A 24970-nucleotide genomic window follows, 5' to 3' on the forward strand; every position below is an offset into this window, starting at 1 on the left:
ACCAACTCTAAATGCTTTTTAGAGAGCATATGCCCACAAATTCTTATTATTCTAAAGCGACAATTTAAAATCATGCATTCACTGAAGCAAATAGGATTGTATTGCTTAGCTTTGACACACTTTCATGATTGTAACTAATGTCTCATTAAATCGCACGGGTTACTCTACACATTTTTCAACCAGTTCAATTTCGCTATTCAATAACAAGTGGTCTCCAGTCGTTTGCAGGCCCGAGGACTCCTGACTTTCGACGCCTGGACATCCAACATTATACGTGTCTTCGTGCGACTATAAGCAATCAATATTTAATCCGACCCGTCTCGACGGGTTAGTAGTAAGCTAGGCTGTTTGCTTGAAAACAATGAATAACACTGAAGCTTTCAAATACCATGGAGTTTTTTTATCTAGCTTTCTGTGCAGTTAGCAGTTGGCAAGTAAACCTATATCTGAATTAGTCCGAAGAGGCTCCTGTTGCAATCAATAGTGTACCAGGATATATGCACTATACAACAAAACTCATTGAGTACATTCGACAGTCACATCTACACCTTTACTCAGGAATGATTCTTTTTGTGTTCATAAAGATGGATGAAAGTGCATGTATATATCAACCTAAATTAAGATTCTGGACTGTATAATGTTTCAAATGTAACAAATATATTATTTGAAATCAATACTTCTATGTTTGGGTATGACACAATATGGAGTATGCTATGATCATACTTGTATCGCTGGGATTTGGGACCTGTGAACTTGAATTTTTCTCAGTCAAGAAGCATACAGCCCACTAGTACAACATAGACTAGTAATTTTCCTAGCAATTTGACAAGTCAAAAACAACAAATGCTTTGAGGAGAAAAACAATTAATTTATTGACAATTATGTTCTATGAACAAAAACATTCCTTAATATACATGCCACGCACGATTAACAATAGATTAGTGAATACTAATGCACGAGACATTCCTTACTTAAACCATTATGTCTATTTTAACTTTAATAAAACAACAACAACAAAAAACCACCAACAAAAATTATTCTAAACACTGAACCATATAAACCCATTCATTTCATTAACACTATCTGTCGAATATCATCTCGGTATCAGCTGCTTTATAACATGAAATGATCGGTTGATCTCAACTCACACTGTATACTTAAGATACAGAGAAGACCAAATCGGTGTATAATACTTTTATTATTTAGTAACAAGCACTCTGTGATCTGTGTGGATAGAGTCATGTACATTAACCATACACCACAAAACCCACCATCAATACAAATAACATACCCGTCGTACAAACTTTATACATTATGTATTCAATACCATAATGATTAAATGCATCAAGATTAGCGCAAATGCTTGATAGAAAATCAAACCTACAGTTCGTCACATTAAATAAAACGTTTAAAGGCATTGACCTCCAGATTTTGGCTAAAGTGATCTTTCTTTATAAGTTTGTTCATATTTTAAACATAAGAACGTGATATTTTGTTTCTAAACTATCTTAAAATGCCAAATCAGGCCAAAATACACGCCCGAGTGTCGGAAATCGAACGGGGTCCGCGGCGGCAATAAAAAACTTTCCAGCACACCAAATTTTATACGTACTTGCCGGTCATTAAATATAAAGATTTATATAAATTAAGGCAGTTTACCTCCTGAACCCCGTAACAAAGACTTTATAATTTTGAATAGAAAACTTTGTGAAACAACTAATTCCTTTGTTTCCATAACATATAAAATGCCAGTCACTAAATTTCAAAGTCTTATAAAATATGGTAATAATTTCCTGATATCAATAGATTCTCTTTTTTTTTGTTGTCGTCGTACGATCTGGAGGTCAGTTCCTTCAAAAATTGGAATTATTTGAAACAATGTATCATAAATACTTAAAGCTGCCATTTGACTTTAATATTATACTAACAAAGTACGTCGATTGCCCAAAGATGAATGGCCACTTAACTACCTGTCGGATACACTATACAACCAACAGTTCCACCGAAGTGATGTTACGTGTATATTATATAAAGTTTGATACTGAAATAAATTGACTGTGATCAGACCATTTGCGCAGTTGGGAGGGAGGTTATCCCATACTTTAGTCTACAACAAGCTTATATAGGTTCGAACTGTAATTGCGGCGTATTTTACCGATTTATACAAAACATTTTCCTATATATTTTACTTATTTTATATTCTTCAGTTGTGACACATTTTACTATGGTTACTAAAAGATATGCCTTAGACAAAAATACTAATATATATTATTTACAAATGATTGCATTATGTATGTCGCTGCTAATTTACAACACAACAACTTCATAGAAAATATAATGAAGAGAATATGAAACAGAAATAATAATTCTAAAAGAAAGAAAAATAATCAGAAATGTAATTAATGCTAAAATAGGGAATAAAAATCCATTTAAAAGTAAGTCTACACGCGCGTTTCAACAAACTTTGTTATAATTAGCATTACGAGACGGTGACAATTAGTAAAAATAAATCTTTTATTGTCTTAATCTTATCTATTTCTGTCTTTCATCTCAAACAAAGAACAAATGAAAGCCGCATTTTAGCTAGTCAAAAACATAAGAATTCTGATATTAGAATGCCTTCAAAATATAAAGCCAATATGGCAAAAACAGTAAAGGGATGAAACGGAATTTGAGCGTTGTTTATCTAAAATATTTGAACTAGATGTTGCTTATGTGGTGTAAAAACATGAAACGAAAAATCACACGAGGGACAGTTTCAAAACACTTTACATGAACCTTACCTTTGTCAAATTTCATCTCAACGTAGATTTAATTTTATTCACCGTTAGCTGTCAAGACAAATGAAAATAATGAAAAACTGAAACTCTTTGATGTAATGATTTTAATTAAGCCGTAATACCTTTTCTTAAGTACAAAGCTGATGTAATTTGCCGAACACGATTTTCCAAAAAAAAAAAAAATATATATATATATAAATAAAAAATAAAAAAGATAAACGTAAAATCTGTCAAACCTAATTTTGAGCTACGAGTCTTAATTCTGCAACAGACACGTAGCCTTGTCACAGCAACTGTTTATGCCAAATTAGAAGATAAACTGCAATTTGGGTGTAAAGATGCGATAATAGCCTGACGAGAACCCTACACAAAGATCTTTTGAAAGCATAGGTTTATAAGAAATGATGAAACGCGTAACGTCCCTCATAGATTGTGTGGAATTCTAGCATGAAATTGCTGTTCTTATCGCTTTTCAGGGGTGTTTAACGAGTTTTGACAGACAGATTCCCGCGCTCACATTCTGTTAAAACACCTTTTTATATATGCACATTCCGTGGCAAAGCAAAAACGTATTACGGCCCCAAAACGTATAATTCGATAGGAAATAACGTCATTGGAAAAAAACGCAGACATTCCCGTGTCGTGGAAATTTAATGACACTGAGGGACAATATGTTCATTTATTAGTCATTACGCGTTTTATGCTAGAATAGCGTTTGCGCATGTTCATTTCATGTTAAAATATCTTCAGAATTCATAGGGAATCGTTGGAACACTCGCTCTACCCCGCTCGGGCACCAACCAATCCTTCGGGATTCTGAGGATGTTAAAACAGGAAAAAAACATGCGTTATCTCTATACTCTATTTCATATAAAAATAACAATGAGTCTAAGTCTACCTTATGTATAACTTTCATAACCTGTCAAGTCGAGGACTTGAAACAGAGGCTAGCACATCATATTACTATTGCATAGTATTAAAGACATACGGCACATATTCTTTTTTTTTTTGACATTTCGCTCAAACATTGGAGTAGAACTATGCTTTTGTATACCGCATAAGGATATTGACATAAGATCGTTTCATAAAAGTGCATGAGTTTCACTCTCTTCTGTTTTCTCTCCGAAGTAAGGAATTTTAACACACGTAATTTTTATAGATTATGACTTGTATCTTTATAAAAAGGTGTCATAAAATCAACTTTAAGACAGATTTATCTTAATTTTCTTTGGCTGATATATTAACAAAAGCCAAATGCAATGTAGTTAACATTTAACTTCTTTATATGATGTTCGTAAGTCCTAAGTTTTACTTTGTCCTAAGTAAGCTTCATGAAACGGGTCCCAGGTAATGCAGGGAAATGCAGGGAAATACCCTTGAAGATAAAACAGAACTTGGCCTCGCTTCTGTATTTTACATATACCCCTAAAACATATTTCCAGTTGAATATTCATAAACAGTTATAATTTCGTGTTTGTCGTAAAGGTTTTCTTGAAATAATCATCTTTTAATTCTTCGATTAATTCCGTCTCGACATCTTGCCGAGTAACACCTTTGGCTTCTAGTTCCTCACGTACTCTCTGTAGGTATGTCTCGTCAGGATAACCGAACCTGAAAATTAATTTTAAAAGGTACTCGGGACTCATTTTGACAAGTAAAATAAACTATGTTGAAACCCAAAGGGCAACAATGTCTAGCCTATTATTTGCTGACTCATCGCCTGAATGTCTCAAACATTTCAGCCAATTAAAACAAGTTTCATTTCAATATCTTGTCCCTAACTAAAGTTATTTAACAGAAACGATCATCCACACAAAAATGATTCTAAGTCCACAAAAATCTAAATCTTTACCAGGTAGAGATAGGTCAAAATACACCTAATAATTGATGTATCATCCTTGTTGTACCACAGAAAATTGGTGTTGGTTTTTCCGTATGGCCAATAATAAAAAGTTACAAGCTATTTACAAGAACAACAATAAAAGAGGGAAATAACTCTAAAAAATGTAAGTCCACAATTTTTTTTTCTCAGTCCACAAAAAATCCTTACCATGCACAGATATGTCAAAATACACCTAAAATTGAGGTACCATCAATGTTTTACCACAGAAACTGGTGTCGGTTTTTCCATACACCCAGTAATAGAAATGTTACCAAATAAGCTATTTATAGTTATGACAAATGGAAGTAATTCTATAAAAAATTTGTAAAACTACAAAAAAGGAATCTGCAAAATAAAAAAAAAAAACGATTGATAAATGGTAATGTTAACACTGACTTTAAATAAAACTTGTATCTTGTATCTTGTAATGCATGTCAAAGCTATGGCCTCAGATTTTATATGACACTTGACCCATTAGTGTGACATTGACCTTTGAGATAGGAGCCTGGGGTTTTGCGCGTGACACTCCGTCTCATTGAGGCAAATATTCATGCCAAATTAAGTAAGATTGTTCAATGCATGGCAAAGTTACAGCCCGGACAAGCTCTAAATGACATATGACCCCTAAGTTTGACCTAGCTTGACTTTCGAGATAGGGACTTGGGGTTTGCGCGCGACACTCCGTCTCATGGAGGTGAACATTTATGCCAAATAAAAAAGATTTCTTCAAATTTATCAAATCAAAGGCACGGACAAGCTCTAAAATGCCCTTTGACAACTAATTGTGACCTTGACTTTTAAGACAGGAACCTGGGATTTGCGTTCAGCACTCCGTCTCATGGAGGTAAACATTCATTCCAAATATAAACAAGATTCCTTTATACATGTCAAAGTTATTGTCCGGACAAAAAAATGCGGACGGACATACGCACTAACGCACATAAACCGAACAGCCATTTGGACGACTATGTCTTCGCCACGACAAAAAAGCTGTTTACAAGGGCGGATTCCTAAATCCGGCAAGCATAGGTATACAGTTTCGATAGCCTAAAATTGTGACACCAGTCAATTTTGTCAACATGTCGACTCGCTATCTTTGGGTTGAACTGCGTTTTTTAAAAAAAGCAAACCTTTGCCAAACATTTTCAGAGGAATCATACCCCCTGACTGCCACCCCGTTATTACGTTGACCTCTTCCATCTCTCCCAACCACCAAATCTGCGCCAAGTTATGAAATAAAGATTTACAGGCTGCACAAATTACAAAAATAAAATCTAAGAATTCCGTTAAATACTTTGAGCTAACGTTTTTTTATGAATAACCACGTGTTTAAATAAAAACATTACTGTGTATTTGGTCTCATGTCTGTTTTGTGGTGTATATCATTCCAAGTTATCACACATTCCTTGCCGGTGGTCCTTGAAGTTCCAATCGTGAAGACCAATCGCCGCGTAAAAGCTATCTTCAACATTGCACATATCCTCCTGCCTTCTTTGTTATCAGGTAAATATGCACTACGTCTTATACCTTTGTAAGGCTCTCCTGGCCGAGGGTGGACACTCTGGAAAGAACATTTGTCAATTTCAAAACGTGTGCTTACCCATCTTTAACCGCAAATTTTAATAGCCTCCTTTCAAAAATAGTTCTATATTCCAAATTTGCAATGAAATGACAAAAAGATATGATATACTTCGATGAAAATCTGAAAAGCTCACCCCCTGCAGTAGAAATGCTCCAAATTCCTAGTTTCTCTACAGTTTGATAAAAGAATGTAAAAGCCAAGATTAATTAGTAACTACCTTATATAATATCAAAACTGTATAGTAATCATGCAACTTATTATCGTAGTTACCCATTGTTTTCCGTCACTGAAGCAGTAAGTGATGGCGATGCTTTTGTATTTTTCGAATCCTGCAACACTCGATAGCTGTTTACCAATTATCATTATTCCGTCTGGCTGGTCCCCTGTAATTGTGCCGCAAACTTTCCCACATGTCAGGCATACATTCTTTACCTAAAATTAAAGTCAAATTGTGTTTTATTACGAATGTTTAAAATTATTACCGAGGTATTAAATCAAATGTCCCATCTAAACTTGTTGAAATACCGAATCCGTAATGGAAAAAAAGAATAATATGTGCTTTATTTTGGAGTTATTAACAAGCTGTGGAACAGATGTCGTGTTAGAATCGAAATAACAAGTTCCCAAGTGTGACTTATCGTAGAATAACCCGTGTTTTGAGTTCTTATGCGTAATAATATATCACGAAGGCCGTATTCTACTATAAATCACACTTGGGAACTTGTTATTTCGATTCTAACACGAGATACTAGTATCAACAGTGTCAGAAAAAAATGGTAACTACGTTTTACGACATGACGTCACTACTTTGCACGCGCATGGGTTATCGCAAAACAGTTGATTGATTTTCTTCTATGTGAATAGCGCGCAATGGCACCTTATTTCGACATGTGCGTAACTCCGATATACTTACAAGTATTAACAAATCTAGCTAATTGCTTTGTTTCATTTAACACTTTGACTGACAACCAGATGATGTCAATAATGCATTGACGCCATGAGGAAATCTTTGTCCAAAAAACGCATTTCTTGTTGAAACTTTACTGTTCAAAAGTTTTACAGAAAGTTCCAAAAAACGCAAAAATCCCTTTTTACGGAAGCCGATAAGAAGCATACATACAAATTGGTAAAAGGGCGGTTTTAGTTTTACTAAATTTTGTATTGTATATATTTTAAACACCTTATCCTATGTTGTTTCTGGTAATTGAAAATCCGGGGCATGCCTCTAGTCTGATTTGACCTTGATGCCGGGGATGTCGAAATTAGGAATCTAAATATCGTCAAGCTCGTAACTTCGACATGTTTTGGTACGATTTATGTTGACCCCAAAAATTTCTGGATTACATGTAGTCCCATTGGGCGAGTGGTCTAGAGCACCGCTATATATTTATTTTCCGTTTTGTCTTTTGACGCGGAGGTCATTGGTTCGAACCCCACTGTTCACAATACTTTTTATTGGTTCATTAAAGTATATATTGTTTCTGGTAATCCATTGGTTGGTTGAAATCCTACTGTTTGCGATATTTTTATATATACATGTGTATTTATTTTCTGGAACTAAACAAGAGATCTATATTTTATCAATACATATAGAGTCTAGACTTATGTTATTTGCTGACTATTGAACTAGTTTCGGCACGTCATTAAAAGTAAAACTTATGCGGTAAATTTTTCGTGACTAGTACTATGCTGCGTTAAATATCTTGACGCAACTAATCACGAGTTATATGAGCAAATAATGGCAGATATTCATATATTTTATTATATACCTATAAATTCTGTAAAAAACTGTCTTGTATTTCACAATTAAATATGAACAGGCTGAAAAAATCCGTATGTCTTTAAATTTCGTATTGTACCCGGACTACTTTCATTAATATGCATGACCTAACGCAATTCTATAAATAACGCACATAAAAAACTTCGTTTAGTTCCATTTTAATATCGATAAATATTGAAACTTTCGTTCAATAACAGAACAAAACAAAAAGGTAAAGGTATCATTATAACAGTAGCTAGATTTGGGATTTTGTATACGGTTCTCGTGTCATGGATTTTGCAAGGTCGGATCACACTCGGCACTTGCGCGCTCTTGAGATTCAATCTAGCAAAATTCCACTCGAGCCGAGTACAGCATCACAGATCGAGGTACTGTTATTAAATAACCCTATTACATCTATATTTTGCATATGGAGAGGTTTATGCAAAGAAGTACAAAGAAGTATAAAATACACAGAATGGCAACTGGCTGTAATCTTGTGTGATCTCGTGTCAGAGCGTGAATCGGCGTTATCCTAGTAAAAACAAACATCGGTGAGCATGGAGTTACAATTTGTACCTTTAAAACTACATTTAAAATACATGATAGCTTCTAAAACAACATTAGTTTAATGTGAAATAGTCTTCAGACAACAAAGTACACGTTTCTTGCCATCAAAAGAAGCGTGGTCATACGGTGATAATTATTTTACCGATGAATAATTGCTTTCGCATACAAAATGGCGCGTGGAGAAAGCGCCACTTCCGGTAAACGAGATCTCATTCCGTTATCACGGGATGTTGGCGAGATTTGCTCTATATGCCATTCAAGTTGCCGATCTATTTATTTTTATAGCTCTTTGGTTTATGCAAGAGTCATGTGTGTGTTTTAAATTAAACACAAAATGATATACATCTTATGTAAATTATGCAAGGCGGAATCAGAAATCCAAGGACTGTTGACTTTGTCTAAATAACTACGAAACGCGTTGTGAAATATATTTAACAGGTATCTTTTTCGGCATACACTTATTGTTCATTTCTATGCTTAAACAAACAAAATGTTGTTAAAAGTGTTAAAATTCCTTGTGTTCTTTTATGTTTTTAAAACTCCCTTAGGATGTCGAATTTACGGCCCCCCTGTCGAAATAGTGAACCCAACGTGGACGTAAGTCAGTCATGTATTGCATTATGAAATTGAACTTGTATAACAGCTACACTAGATGAATTGCGCGGGAAATAATTATTTTCTCTAATGCCATGTCGAAGTTAGGACACATAGAGATTGTAATAATTATTACCAATATTTTATCTTAACCTGTCGAAATATGGGTCCTTTGCTCTATAGGTTATTTACTGGTCGTGTTAGAATAACAATTTACAATACGTATTTAGCCGGCAACATATGCTAAACAAACGAATGTTGTAAACTGCAGAATATCTTATATTCGCGAGTAAGCATTGAATTATAGTACACAGAGCATGTTTAAGGTGTGCAGCATTTGGTAAATGTGATATACATGAACGTCCAACTTTCTAGCTTTATGCTCTAGCAGTATGTGTTTTGGATATTATTTTGAAGTTCTTGAATATTAAGCAAAATCTAAGTAAATGCATTACAGTTTTCAATACTTAGCCTAAATATGTATACTTTAAAGATGCATGTAAAATTGTAGTAAAATATGTTATCAGTCTTAAATAAGCTCTAAATCTAGTAGCAATACCTTTTCCAGTTTGTTAAACTTTGTATACATGCGTAATATGAAAGTAGGTGCTACCTAAAAGGCAGAGCTCCCATGAAAAATCACCAGTGCCCGTTAAAAATTAAAGGAGTGGTGCTGGAATTATCTGGAATTATGGATTCGTTTAGGAAGTTTATGTTCTTTAGATCTATTAAAATTATTAATGATAATTCATGATTTCTGAATGCATGTTTTAGACTGCATCAAGATTAATTCTCGACATGTGAAAACTCTACAAATATTCTGTATATAATCAAAAGAAAGTTTGGTATAAATTAACATCTGCACCAAGATAAAGAAAGAAAAAAACGTATTTGAATAATTTCTGTTATTCTTATTAAAACGCACTGCATCAACAATTTTACATAACTTATTATCATACTGGAAACCAGTCACAAAATGATAACTGCTTCAAATTGAAAAGCTTGAACTTTGAAAATTTCAAACCTAACAGAATCTCATTAGGCCAATAGCCAAAGGAATTCTGTGTCTTTGCGTGTGAATGTTGGGCAATGAGGACTTAATGTAAAAAGTTAATGTTCCAATTCCAAATTTAATTACAATAGACTTTAGTTATACAATATTTTCAAAACTCATAATAATACAAAAAAAAAAATGAAATAAAAATAAAAATTAAAAAAAAAAATCTGGTCCAGGTGAGGTTCGAACTCACGACCTCTGGATAACAACGCGAACTCGCTAACCACTACACCATTGTGGAGTTATGACGTCATGAGACAAACATAAGTATAAATAATAAAGTTCAGTAATGGCAGCGTGACAAAAGTCGTTTCAAACTGAAAATATTGTGTTTTATTTCTTTTTTTCTTCGTAGAAAATGTATTTAGCATTAATTTCTTATTATCAAACGCTCATTTGCATTTTTATTCAATATTCAAAGCAGTAAGCGAGACGCTTTTGTCAACCGTAAACAGTAAGCGTCTACTGACGTCTTTACTGATTAATTACTATGTGTATAGTGTACTTGAAAAAATCCGAACAACACCGATTCCAAAAAGTACCACGAATTTTCAACTCGATAGTATACACAGTTAGATCTCTCTATTCATTTCATTTTTCATACGTTTAACCGTAATGCGACGCTGTCGGCACCGCTTCGCGGCGCCGGTAGCTCTGCTATTATTGCATTTTTCTTATTTTTAATGAGTCCCTGTTGAAGATTTTAAAACGTTATAAAACTTGCGTACTTCACCAAATATTACCTTTAAAAAATAAGCTATAGTGTATAGACTGGTATAAATTGTGTTTATATTCAATAGAATGTGTGTACAAACATATCTTTTATAAGCTTATAAATCTGCACTTAAGTTCCGGACGAACGGACGACGGACACAGGGCGATCACAAAAGCTCACCTTGAGCACTTTCCTTTTACTGGCTATTGTATAAAAAGTAAGATTCTGAACTGGGCATGTTTTTCTCTGACAAAAAAGAATCAGAACTCACACGAAAATAGCCTTCTATACATTCTGTGCAAAATGTATGTCCACATTTCAGTTTCTTTGCATCGGTGACTTTGTCCATACAGATGACACAGTTTTCGTCTGCAGCTGCCTGCAAAACCAAACAAAGAAGTTGCTATGTACAGAGTGTTACCAAAGCCCGTGCAGAAAATTGCAACATAAACAACCAGTTAAATTGTAGCTGGATTAATCTTCATCTCATAACATCACGTGAGTATATGAATATCATATTAATAGAAAACAACAAACTTAATATTTTGGTCAATTAAAGTGCTATTAATGTGTGCATTATTGAGAATACATGTATAAATTTATGACAATCAGAAATGCATATTAAATGAAACACAGATTCTAGTTAACAGTATTAAGCACATTTTCTTAATATGTTTAATATAATGAGCTCATTTCAAATTGTGTCGTTAATTGTACAAAATGTAGTTTTTACACTGAATTAATGCTTACATAAAGAATTCATGCGGCAGACTTTTTAAAGTTATTTTTACGGCCACTCCGTTGTTTTAAAACAAGCATATCTGAATGGTTTAGGGTAGAATTTATGAAAAATAACTCCATATAACTTATAGTATTGATAGTGTTTCAATTTTCAATTATCATAAATATACTATTTTAAGTACAAAAATAGCACAGTTTCGTGCTTTTAATTTGATTGCTTATGGTACACCAAGAAATATACACCACGTCGATTGTATTTAGAATTACATTTTCTTCCAATTTAGGTAAAATACATGTCTGTCCCTAGAGGCAATGTTTGTCGTTGAGTATAATCAAATACTAGAAACTAGTTATTTTGATTAAAAAACAAGTTGCTTATCACATTTTCTGACGACCTTAAAGCCTGAAAGACATTTGAAGTTTTAAAACCAATATCTAAATAATCCAACCGTAATATGACAAAAAATTCGAATATTGGCTTATAGCTTATGTAACATATTTAAGAACATCTTTAGTTGACATTTCACTTTAATGTAGATACAGTTTAGGAATATTGTTTATAATGCTTGCTAAAAGTATAAAATTGCATTTAACGTAATATTCTTTATTGGCAAAAGCAGAAGCATTGGCATCTTTATGTATTATCAGATATGCTTAAAATAATTAATTTAGTCTTTACTGTTTTTGAACAGTTACAAAATCGAAGTGAATGGAACAACTTATGAAGCCTGTGAGGGCCAATTATCAAAACTGAAGTGGTATAACTTTTCAAGATATTGCTATAAATGTCAAGAGAACGAACCTTTGCAACACCCTGTAAATAATGAGTATCAGTGTCAATTAATTTTTGCATTTAATTATGCACATGCCTGGAAATAACCGTTATCATTTTGTATATGTGTATTCGCTGTGAATTATGAGTAATGACATTTGTGTTTTATCTATAACTTACTGTTTATTGCCAACATCTTTCTTTATTGAATAATAATCACAGAAGACAACGGTAAAGTCATGAAATACAATATTTAATCTTTCGATGCATGTCTAATTCAACTTCGTACAAATGTCGTTTAAAAGAAGCACTGTATATGTCCAGCAGATTTCTATGTCTGTTACACAATCTAATTTTGTGATTTTTTTCGCAGCAACGGTTTTTCTCTGACAGTGTCTTGCGGGACTAAAGGATTGTTGTCTATAAGAAAATGAGACTAACTTTTCTTTGCTTTTTGGGTAAATGTAACGTTTTCTTCTTTTTCAGAAATACTTTCTACTTAAAACCTATTTGACACTTTAAGTACCTTCTGAGATTTTTTGAAAGTGAAGTTTTGCTGTATCGGAATTAAATGATTGTATGAGGACCTTTGTTTATTTTTGTACTGACAAGCATTGAAAGATTTAAATCTGTAAGTCATTTATTTTTACAATTAAATTATTGATATTTTACAATCATCGTTATCCTCAAAGTTCCTTTTAATATGGGATTTTATAAAATAATATTTTTTTATACAAAATTGGATTCAGTCAGGTTCTTCGAAATATCAGATTCAAACTTGATGTTAGATACTGCGAGTGTATTTGTTCCCGTTGTAAATCTTTACATTAAAACATGGTTATTTTGCCGAGCGCACCAAGACACTGCAATATCAACTACAGACCTTACATGTTAGTATTTTTCCCCGAGTTACAATGAAGGAATTACTACCTGACCATACCAAGTTCTTGCTGGTTTAAAGATGGAGAAAAGAAATTCCAAATTCCACTCTTTAATGAGATATATAATCTATAAAAAGTTTATTGTTACTTGTCACAAATGTTTCATCGTCTTCTAAAAATAACAAATAGTGTATCGTTGTACCAGGTTCATTAAATTTTAATATCCACTCATATATAAACAAATATACACCTGAAAAAGACGTAAAATCTTGACATGATGACTTGTACTAGAGAAAGATAATACTAAGTTATATGAATATCTACCCGTACATTCAATCAGTGCTGATATATTTCGGTTTTTTAAGATCATTCAGCACGACTTTTATGTCGTTTAGTTTCTAAGCTTGAACATTTCGGCCTGGGTGGTTCCAATATTCCCGCTTTCATAGCTTTGGGTATTGTATAATCATCCCTAGAATATGGTGCCTGCATTTTAGTTTTGTCTTTTGGCAGTTTCTTTGATATCCTCTTTCTAAATTCCAGTTTGTTTAGTTCTGCCCATTGTTTTCTCGTTTATGACAAACCCATTATTTCAACTGGCGGATGTCTCTAATTATTATTTGTACTTGTAGCGCATGTGTAAATGTTGAGTTCTGCTCAACCCAGGGCTAGAGGGTGTGGACGGTAGCATCCATTTCCTGTACCGTCCACGAACAGGCTCAATCAAACCGAGCCTGCAACATTTTCGTTTTTGTCGTGTTGAGCCACCAGTTGAGTTTTCTTTTTTTTCTATTTTACTTAGCAGTGCGAGACCGAAATAAAATATTTAACCTAGGAATTGTAATCTCGATTACGAGTTAAGGGTCTGAGTCTTATATGTGTGCTTGTTACGATGACTGTCTTGATCACTGTGTGTTTGTTAGGTTGAGAGTCACACCGGCACGATCATATGGCGACTTTTGCATCTTTTGATGGTGGAGGAAGATCCCAGATGCTCCTCCTTGCATTGTGTCAGACATGGGAAGGCACCCGGTTAAAACCGCGTATTTTCCGTAAGCCACCTAGATGGCTTAATTACATGAAAATATCCTTACCTCGAAGAAACTTAGGTGAGGGGAAGTGATTCGAAATCAGCGACATTCGGACTCGATCAAACCGCGTCCACTAGTATTTTTCTTAGTTTCATTCTTTGCATCACAATAGCTATCTTTATGTGCCGAGTCTCTTCTTCCTTCTGGGATCATTCAGTACATTGAATGTCACTGTAACTGAATTCCACACAAGCCAGTGCTTGAATGTGTGTGGGGGGGGGGGGGGGGGGGCGTGACGGGTGTTACACATTTCTTAACCGCTCGCGAGCTGACTCAGTCAAAACTGCTATTTTTTGCTTGGTTGCATTCTATGCTTCAAGAGGATCTTATCATGGGTTTTATCAACAAAAGAGACACACATTTCAAAACTTGATCAAAAAATCGTTTCCATGGCAACTTAAAACAAAATTTCAAAAGAAATGTGATATTGTTATCTAAAATTGTCTAGGTTCTGTTACCAACATCATGGGACTTGATGCTATCAACTAGTTATATAACCCCGAAGACACATGTGAAGTTTCAATTCAATATCTGCATTAGTTTTGGACATAGTAACTTGCATGTAAAATTTTAATCAGGATTTGTTCAAAAAACATGTCAGAGTTATGGGACTTGACCGAGTGAGGCTGGTAATTGACCTAGAAAAAGAAAGTTTCTAAGTTATATGCCTTTAAATGATAGCCATATGTACTTGAATGCAAAACACCGACGCCGAAGCCAGGGTGAGTACAATAGCCGTACTATCCTTCGAATAATCGAGCTAAACATATGAAAAAAAGATACACAATTACTTTTTTAGAAATGTAAACCCTGAATTAAACGGTAAAGCACTTACTAGATTCTCATTTACAACTTCACTGCTTGGCTTTGTACTCTGCTCTTTAGGCAAATGAACCCTGTCGGTGTCGTTGATTTTCTGTTTCATTTCATCAATGCATCGTTTGAAAACATCTTTCACTATATTAGCAATGACCTCTTCATTTATCACCAAATGTAATGTGAGCCCGAACTTCGTGTTCTTTTGACAAAACTGGATCCATTCATTAAACAACGTCTGTGTACTACCCACTGGACCTATAATTTCACCTGTTGACCGACATTCAACGTAGTTATGTATAGATGCTAATGTAAGATTAACCATTTGCAATGTATTATTTCGGTTTTTATATGTCGTACTAGGTTTTGTATGTGTAAAACAATAGCTCAATTATGATAACACAATTTCTTGATCGCTACAAATAGGTGACGAGCCATCAACATAGCTGAACATTATTAAAAGATATTTCAACATCTTTGGTTTAAAGTTTGAAATTGATGAGTCGTCTACAAAACAATTAATCCTAGAAGTATGTTGTGCATTTCTCAAAGACTTGAGTACATATATACAATATTGTCATCTTGCACTGGTCATTTTAAAAAACGAGCCATGAATGTGATCGAATAAGAATTTCAGATAAGCAGACTCTGTGATTGACACAGTATAACTATGTTTAGTCCCAACTGATAGGGAACTAAGGACTGCTAACGATAGGCTTTAGAATTGACCACTGAACACATCAGTATTCCAGGATAAACATTTGTATTTCATAGAATTTATTGATGAATTACAGAGTTATTATATGGTCTGGTCTCAGGGACATATAACCTTACATAAGTTGTGGTGTGATTATTATCGGTCTAATTACCAGCATGCTTTAACACTTTTTTGAACAACAAACCCAACAAGCAGGGCTACACCCCCTGGTAAATCATATAAACAAACGTGTTTTACCTGCAGTTCCAAGCAATGGTAAAGCAATGGCATGAAGTTCTCTTGTCTTCGCCTCTTCGAATACCCGTCTGTATAAACAGGCGAGTATATTCAGATCTTCTTTGGAGGCAAGCGCATGTATTATCCAATTGTATTTGTTTCTTCCGCCTTTTGTGGTAATTACTTCGCCAATGTTTCGATGACTTCCAAATTGCGTTTCTTTATTACGTCTATACTCCGAACCCCCGTTTTCCAACAAAAATTTTGATATATTTCCTTTGGCATCTCCCTTACTTGTTTCGCTGCACACTATAGCAGGGATACCATCAAGGTGCAATATATTTCCAGCATACACTTGAACTTCGTAAGACGAAGCAAATGAACATACCAATTTATCCCCAAAAGATTTGTACAACAATTCTTTCCTAATAAAATCTGTGGTAGAGTTTGGTCTGTCCCTTCCCGTACACTTGAAGTTTCTTCTATTATCAGTATTCTTGTTCCCTTCATCTGTCAAAGTGGCTTGTCCCGCTGACTGTTCCACATAAACACTTAGTGTGAATGGTGTGGGTTTTCTTTCATTGATCATGGTGGAAAATGTTTTGTGGACAATGTCAATCATTTCGTGATTATTGTCGACGATGTGAATTTCACGTAATGATTTATTTTTGCCGCCGAATTCAAGTATTGCCCTTGCATACTGCTCTGCGCAAATCTCTCTTGGGACTCCAAACGCACCTAAAATGGTAAAATATTATCACGATTTAATAAATTCAGTAAGTATTAAAATTGTTACAATGGTCCAATGTCCAACACTAATAGCACATGACATATGACCTAAATAGCGCAATTCTTTGATTTCTTACGGAAAACAATTACTTCTGGATAGCAGAGCCTTGATATTGTAGCAGCGAGCCTAAGTGGCACATCGTTTCGTTTTATAATTTTAAAACATATTATCCGTTATTGACAAGACATGAAAAATGTAGCGTTTTTGATCCCAATCTGGACCTTGACATTGGAACTACAGGTCTAGTTCTTGCGCTTGACATGTCTACATGTTATTGGAAATATTTGTGCCAAGTAATATCAAAATTAATTGACATTGGAACTTAGAGTTACGGGCATTGATCTTGTGCTTGACGTGTCAGTAGTATAGTAATTGTTTGTGCGAGCGTTATTTAACCCCATCTGACCCCTTGCCCCTCTTTTAAAAAATCCAACACCGGCCAATTCAAATTTAAACAAGAGCCATGTTACACATGGCTAATCCCCCCGCCGGGCATATTATAATTGAAGGCTAAAGTTCCTGGCAAGTAATTTGGGGAAAGCTTTGAAGAACCGTTTAGTTGTGGTCCGCATCAGGGGTTTTAAAGTTAATCTTAAAAAAAAAAAAAAAAAAAAAAAAATATGCAAGTCCACACAAAAATCTCTATCAGGTAGAAATTGGTCAAAATACACCTCAAAATTGGATATAGCATGCATGTTGTACTACAGAAAAGTGGTCTCGATTTTTCCCTACGACTAGTAATGAAAAAGTTACAATAAAAGCTATTTATAGTAACAACAAAGGGAAGTAATTCTAAAGAAGGGAACTGCGCATGACACTTTGTCTCATGATGGTGTATAATTAATTGTGCCAAGTTACATCAAAATCCCTCCATGCATGAAGAAGAAATGCTTCGGACAAAGTCATTCTTGTATCTGACCTTTGGCCTCTAAGTGTGTCCTTGACCTTAGACCTAGTGACCAGGATCTTGCGCATGACACTCCGTCTCGTGGTGGTGAACATTTGTGCCAAGTTATATCAAAATCCCTCTATGCATGAAGAAGAAATGCTCTGGACAAGGTTTTCATTCTTGTATCCTTTGACCTTTAAGTGTGACCTTGACCTTAGACCTAGGGACCTGGTTCTTGCGCATGACACTCCGTCTCGTGGTGGTAAACATTTGTGCCAAGATACATGTATATCAAAATCCCTCCATGCATGAAGAAGATATGCTCCGGACAAATTGTTTTAAGAAAATATGATAAAGGGGAATAACTAAAAAAATAGGCAAGTTAGAGTTATTGTTCTTGCACACTGCACTTCCTCCCAATGTGTTCTATAAGTGTATGAAGTTTGAAGAAAATCCCTCCAGTACTTTTGGAGTTATGCTCCGGACAAAATGTTTTAAGAAAATAGGATAAAGGGGAATAACTCAAAAAATAGGCAAGGTAGAGTTATTGTTCTTGCACACTGCATTTTCTCCCAATGTGTTCTATCAGTGTATGAAGTTTGAAGAAAATCCCTCCAGTACTTTTGGAGTTATGCTCCGGAGAAATTTTTTAAAGAAAATATGATAAAGGGGAATAACTCAAAAAATAGGCAAGGTAGAGTTATTGTTCTTGCACACTGCACTTCCTCCCAATGTGTTCTATCAGTGTATAAAGTTTGAAGAAAATCCCTCCAGTACTTTTAGAGTTATGCTCCGGACAAAAATCGTTGCGGACGCACGCACGCACGCACGCACGCACGGACGGAGAGCATTTCTAATATCCCCTTCGCCTTTGGCGGGGGGATAAAAATCCAAAACCAGCCAGAGTGGGGTTAAATAACGCTCGCACAAACAATTACTATACTAGCCAGTCTTTAAGAGAAACAGAGTTTCTATCTTAAAATACTACCGCGGCGTATTTGTACCCTGAAAACCTTTAAGAGAAACACAGTTTCTATCTTTGATGGACGTAAGGTTGAAGGACCAATCTGACCTCACCATCTTCTAAAAATCCAATACCAAGCAATTCAAAAAACATCTGCCACACAATTAAAAACCCCCACAAGTTTAAATCCATTTCATTTAAAACACTAAGAAACAATTTTCAATAGAAGTGCCCTTATTGATAAAACACAACGCATTAGATTTTTACTACGTTTATTCATTCATAAAGCGTAGTAAATATCGGTCAGGTTGTGGTGACGTTGAACAAATTTATCCGAGAGAGTTTACCGCACGAAGTGACAATCGATATGCTAGATTATTCTTTACAAATGTGGACGTAAATAAACAAATAAGCTTGTATTGTTGGATATACAACGGAAATAAGTGGAATTAAACTATGGGTGTAAAAAAACTCGGAAGAAAAATTCACACACTGAAAAACATATTACTTCCGCATTCTTCATTCATATACTAACAATCATTATATTGAGAACATTTGGCGGACCTTCCACAGTCTCGAAATGCACGGAAGGTTCACCTGAAGTTTACTTCAACTGAAGACAAATGTGTTGAAAGCATTAAAAATTTGGGCAAGCAAATATACCTGGGAATATCTCTTTTAGTACGAAAAATTTCACTAGTGAGAAATGTTCCACGCTGGCAATAATGATATTGATTTCTCTCTAGTGAGAAATGATTGACAGCTAGTATCGATTGTCACTCCGCATGATAAACTCTCTCTTTGTAACATGATCAAAGCTATCAGCCACACAGATTCGTACTTCAGTCGGACAACTTTCACAACTTCATAAGATTAATTTATCTTTAATATTCCAAGTATTTGATTAATTATACTTGAAACGCTTCGCTATAGGTAAACCGTTTAATTATAATAAATATCGATATTTACACATGTTTATACACAAGCGTTCATAGCTCAATCGGTTAGATGGAACGAAATAGTTTTTATTACCACCACGGTCAGGGGTTCGATTCCAAGACCAGGAGGTTTTTTTTTCTTTTGTTTTTTAGTAAAAGTGTGGGTTTTTTAATAATTTTAAATACATATAATATAAATGAATCAAAAACAAATATATTGTGTAAAAGAAAGGAAATTTGGGGAAAAGATTGCAAAACATTTAGTTGTGAAACCTATAATTAAAACGAAATACAAACTTTGGCTGGGACAGGAACAACAGTTCCCTATAGGCTTAACACCCAGACAAAAGTCAAAAAAACGGGAAAAGGGGGTAGAGTATACCCCCGGAATCAATGCACCAAGCTACCACTGGAGTGATGAATTAGCAGAAGAATTACACAAACCAATTAAAAGAAAATTTAGGAAACGAAAAGTGATTGTCAATGATATTGATGATACTTGGTCTGTCGATTTAGTTGATATGCAAGCTTTTTCAAAATATAATAAAGGAGTAAAGTACTTATTAACCGTTATTGATATATTCAGTAAATATGCTTGGGTTATTCCATTAAAGAATAAAACTGGAGAATCTGTTACTGAAGCATTTGAAAAAATAATTTTAAAAGGTAGAATTCAGGGACGAAAGTCCCCGAAGACTGCAAGGATTCCACAAAATTTATGGGTAGATGAAGGAAAAGAATTTTATAATAAAAAGTTTGAATCATTTTTGAATAAATATAAAATTAACATGTACCATACATTTAATGAAGGCAAGGCTGTAGTAATCGAAAGATTTAATAGAAGTTTAAAAAGAATAATGTGGAAATATTTTACAGCAAATAATACTTATACTTATTTAGATAATTTGCAGGAAATGGTTGATAAATATAACAAAACAAAACATTCTAGTATAAAAATGACACCGACTGAAGCCAGTAAAAACTTAAATAAAGGTACTGTTTACTTTAACTTATATAGTAATTTAAAGGTACCAAAGAGTAAAGCAAAATTTAAAATTGGTGATCGTGTCCGCTTAAGCAAACTTAAAAGACATTTTGAAAAAGGATATACACCAAACTGGACAGAGGAAATATTTATAATTTATAAAATTAATAACACAAATCCAAGAACATACTCTATTAAAGATTTAAATAATGAAATAGTTCAAGGTTCATTTTACGAACAAGAACTTTTACCTACTACACAAGAAGTTTTTAGAATAGAAAAAGTTATTAGACGAGACTATAAGAAAAAACAAGAGCGCCGCCAAGCGGGGCAATATACGCCCGAAGGCTTACATCATAGGATAGGAGCAAAATTTTTAGAACTTGACTGTTGAAGCCCCAAAGGACTGGAACAGCAAAAGGAAAACTTCAAAAAACTAATCTAAGTCCACAAAAAAAAAATTCAAAGTCTACAAAAAAATCTTTATCAGGTACAGGTATGTAAAAATACACCTTAAAATTGGAGGTACCATCCATGTTGTACCACAGAAAAGTGGTCTCGGTTGTTTTTTCCCTACGGCCAATAATAAAAAAGTTTCAAAATAAGCTATTTATAGTAACATAAAAGGGAAGTAATTCAAAAAAAAAGTATTGTAAGTACAAAAAAAGAGATCTGCCAAATAAAAACAAGAGCACTGCAATGCAGAGCAATATACACAAAGCAAAGTCATATATGACCTTTGACCCTTAAGTGTGACCTTGACCTTGTAGCGAGTCATCCGGAACATGCGCTCTACACATCGTTGCAATGTGGTGAACATTTCTGCCAAGTTTCTTTGAAATCCTTCAAGGGGTTCAAGAGTTACAGAGCGGACACGAAACAAACTGATATGACCTTTGACTCCTAAGTGTGACCTTGACCTTGAAGCGAGACATCCGGAACATGCGCTCTGCACGTCGTCTGGGTGTGGTGAACATTTGTGTCAAGTCAGCAGTTCAAGAGTTACAGAGCGGACATGAAACAAACTGATATGACTTTTGACCCCTAAGTGTGACCTTGACCTTGAAGCAAGTCATCCGGAACATGTGCTCTGCATGTCGTCTTGGTGTGGTGAACATTTGTGTCAAGTTTCTTTGAAATCCTTCAAGGGGTTCAAGAGTTACAGAGCGGACACGAAACAAACTGATATGACCTTTGACTCCTAAGTGTGACCTTGACCTTGAAGCGAGACATCCGGAACATGCGCTCTGCACGTCGTCTGGGTGTGGTGAACATTTGTGTCAAGTTTCCTTGAAATCCTTCAAGGGGTTCAAGAGTTACAGAGCGGACATGAAACAAACTAATATGACTTTTGACCCCTAAGTGTGACCTTGACCTTGAAGCAAGTCATCCGGAACATGCGCTCTGCACGTCGTCTTGGTGTGGTGAACATTTGTGTCAAGTTTCTTTGAAATCCTTCAAGGGGTTCAAGAGTTACAGAGCGGACACGAAACAAACTGATATGACCTTTGACTCCTAAGTGTGACCTTGACCTTGAAGCGAGACATCCGGAACATGCGCTCTGCACGTCGTCTGGGTGTGGTGAACATTTGTGTCAAGTTTCCTTGAAATCCTGCAAGGGGTTCACGAGTTACAGAGCGGACACGAAATTGCTAACGGACAGACGGACAGACGGACGGACAGACGGACAGACGGACACCAGCGTCATAACATAATACGTCCCTTCGGGCGTATAACAAGCTTTAGTAAAATGGAAAGGTTACAATGAAAAATAAAATAGTTGGGTACCATTTAATGAATTGGAAGAAATTTAAATTGAAAATGTATTATATAAATGAGTAATAAAAATCTAATTTCTGATAATGGAATAGAAACAATAGATCAATTAATTATTCACTTAACTAAACTAGCTGCTGCTTACAGAAAAAGCTATAAATTTTGTGGAAGAGTAAGTACTGGGTTATATATTACAACAAATATCTTTGGTTGTTCAGCTGCATTAGCACTTGTTCCAGCTATTCCTATATTTGTAGCAGTTGTTGGTGTTGTTCCATCAGTAATTACCATATTTATTAATAGACTAAAACTTAACGACAAGAAAGCTATTTTAAAATTGCATCACCACAAAATAAAACAACTTATAACAAAAGCACGGATTGCAGCTTTAGCTGTTCATAACCCCAATGATCCTGGGAAAGAAGAAGAGAAAAACGTTTTTCAAGATATTTTTCCAATACTGTTAGAAATGCAGAAAGAAAAAAATATTTAATGCCCTTTGAAACATATATGAAGGAATTTAAACTTAACGGATATAAAAGTAAAAAAGAAGAAGAGTTATATTAACTTTAACTTTAATTAAATATTTTTTCTATAAGTATTTTATATAAATGAGAAAAATTATATCAGTTGAAGGTAATATTGCATCAGGAAAAAGTACGTTTTTAGATATTATTAAAGAATATAATCCTAATTTTAATATAATTCCAGAACCAATTCATGAATGGCAAAATGTTATGGACCCCAGCGGAAATTCATATAACCTTTTTGAACTTGCTTCTCAAGAACCTCTAAAATATTCATTTCCTTTTCAATTAGCAACTTTAAACAGTCACATAAAAATGTTAAATTCTGCTAAAAAATTTGATGGTGTTTCTTTTCTTGAACGATGTTATTTAACTAACAACAACGTTTTTACAAAACAATATCACGACAACGATGTTATAAATGACCCCGAGTGGGCAGTATACAATCTTTTGTTAATTGATCATGTTATTAAAATACATGGAAAAAACCCAATTGATGCTTTTATTTATGTTAAAACCGATCCTAAAATATGTTTTCAAAGACTTCAAAAAAGAAACAGAACTGAAGAAAACAGAGTTGGTTTAGATTATTTAGAAAAACTACATAAATTACACGAAGAATGGTTAAACAGAATGTCTCAAAAAGGTATTTAAAATTTTAACAGTTGATAACAATCTAGAAAAAATAACTTTAAAATCTTATTCAAAAGATATAGATAATATTACCTATTTTTTAAATGTTCTTTAGATGTGTTTTTAGAGATTTGTTTCTATAAGTATATTATATAGATGGTTAATAGAAAGATAGATAGAATGATTATACCAAAATTATCTAGCACTTTAGGAGAAATAATGAATCCAGACAATAATTCATATAAAAAAGTTCTTAAAAGAAGAAATGCTATTAAATCAAAACTTTATCAAATAGTTAGCGATGAATATAAAAATCATGTCATTGATAAATTACAAAATGTTATAGATCCTTATCTATTAGAAAGGAATTTATTTGAATGGGAATGTGGTTGTCTATTAACTGAAGAAGAAAATACTGAAAGGTTATGTGATTGTCCCAGACCAAATAATATTCGAAACAATCCTAAAAATGTTGTTGCAACCAATTGTGATACTGATGAAGAAAAAACATATAAAAGTACTTATGCAACATCCAAAGACCTCGATATTAATTCTGGGTTAATAACAATGTGCTGCAAAGGAAAAAACCAAGTTAAAAGTGGAATATCAAAAACCAGCGGAAAAAGATATAAATTTAAATATTTTATTTCTTCTTAAACTTTATTTATTTTATTATTTTTTTAATCCTTTTTTCCTTAGTGATCTTTTTTTCTAAATATAATATATAGATGGAAATCGAGAGATCTACAAAACAATATTATAAGAAATTTGAAATTAAGATTGAATATAGACAAGATCCAAAGAATCAATTATATTTAACTATAAACGACTCATTTGGTATTCTTAAATCCGAGCTTAAAGCTTTAAAAGGTATAAAAATAAACGTTGTTTTAAAAATAACTTTTGTAAAAATAAGTGCAACAGATACAATATATAAATCAGCTTATTTTCAATCAAAGGCTTTAGAAATTATTAACACAAACGAAATAAAAAACACTTTACGTCAAGCCTTTGATGAAATAATAAATAGAATTGGTAACTGGATTTCAGAAGGAAGTGGTTGGAGAATAGAGTCAGTTGATGCTCATTATATAAATAGATATAAATATACACCACTGGCTGCTTCAAGTTATTTAGAATTACCAAAACCATTACAAAATTCAATGAAAGGATTTATAAATATAAAGAATGATGATAATGAATGTTTTAGATGGTGTCATTTGGCTTATTTGGTTATGAAGAAACTACGGGAATTTATCCATTGTACATATCAAAATATCAATACGAAGAACAC

General features: G+C 34.0%; 1 protein-coding gene across 2 annotated transcripts in view; it reads right to left on the minus strand.

Moving 5' to 3' along the window:
* Positions 1-847: 847 nt before the first annotated feature.
* The window catches only part of LOC128553131 (uncharacterized), a 38313-nt gene continuing 14190 nt past the window's right edge, over positions 848-24970 (minus strand). Inside the window, exons 2-7 of one of the 2 annotated variants that reach the window (XM_053534248.1) lie at positions 16196-16912; positions 15260-15498; positions 11211-11318; positions 6515-6676; positions 6009-6223; positions 848-4391 (exon numbers count right to left, since the gene is read on the minus strand). In XM_053534248.1, coding sequence (XP_053390223.1) covers positions 4241-4391; positions 6009-6223; positions 6515-6676; positions 11211-11318; positions 15260-15498; positions 16196-16912 — 1592 coding nt within the window. In that variant the 3' untranslated portion in view covers positions 848-4240. Of the gene's footprint in view, positions 4392-6008; positions 6224-6514; positions 6677-11210; positions 11319-15259; positions 15511-16195; positions 16913-24970 lie in introns of both variants that reach the window. The other variant, XM_053534247.1, reaches the window with a different exon arrangement.

Source organism: Mercenaria mercenaria, unplaced genomic scaffold (genome assembly GCF_021730395.1).
Source record: "Mercenaria mercenaria strain notata unplaced genomic scaffold, MADL_Memer_1 contig_3517, whole genome shotgun sequence".
Taxonomy (NCBI): Eukaryota; Metazoa; Mollusca; class Bivalvia; order Venerida; family Veneridae; genus Mercenaria; species Mercenaria mercenaria.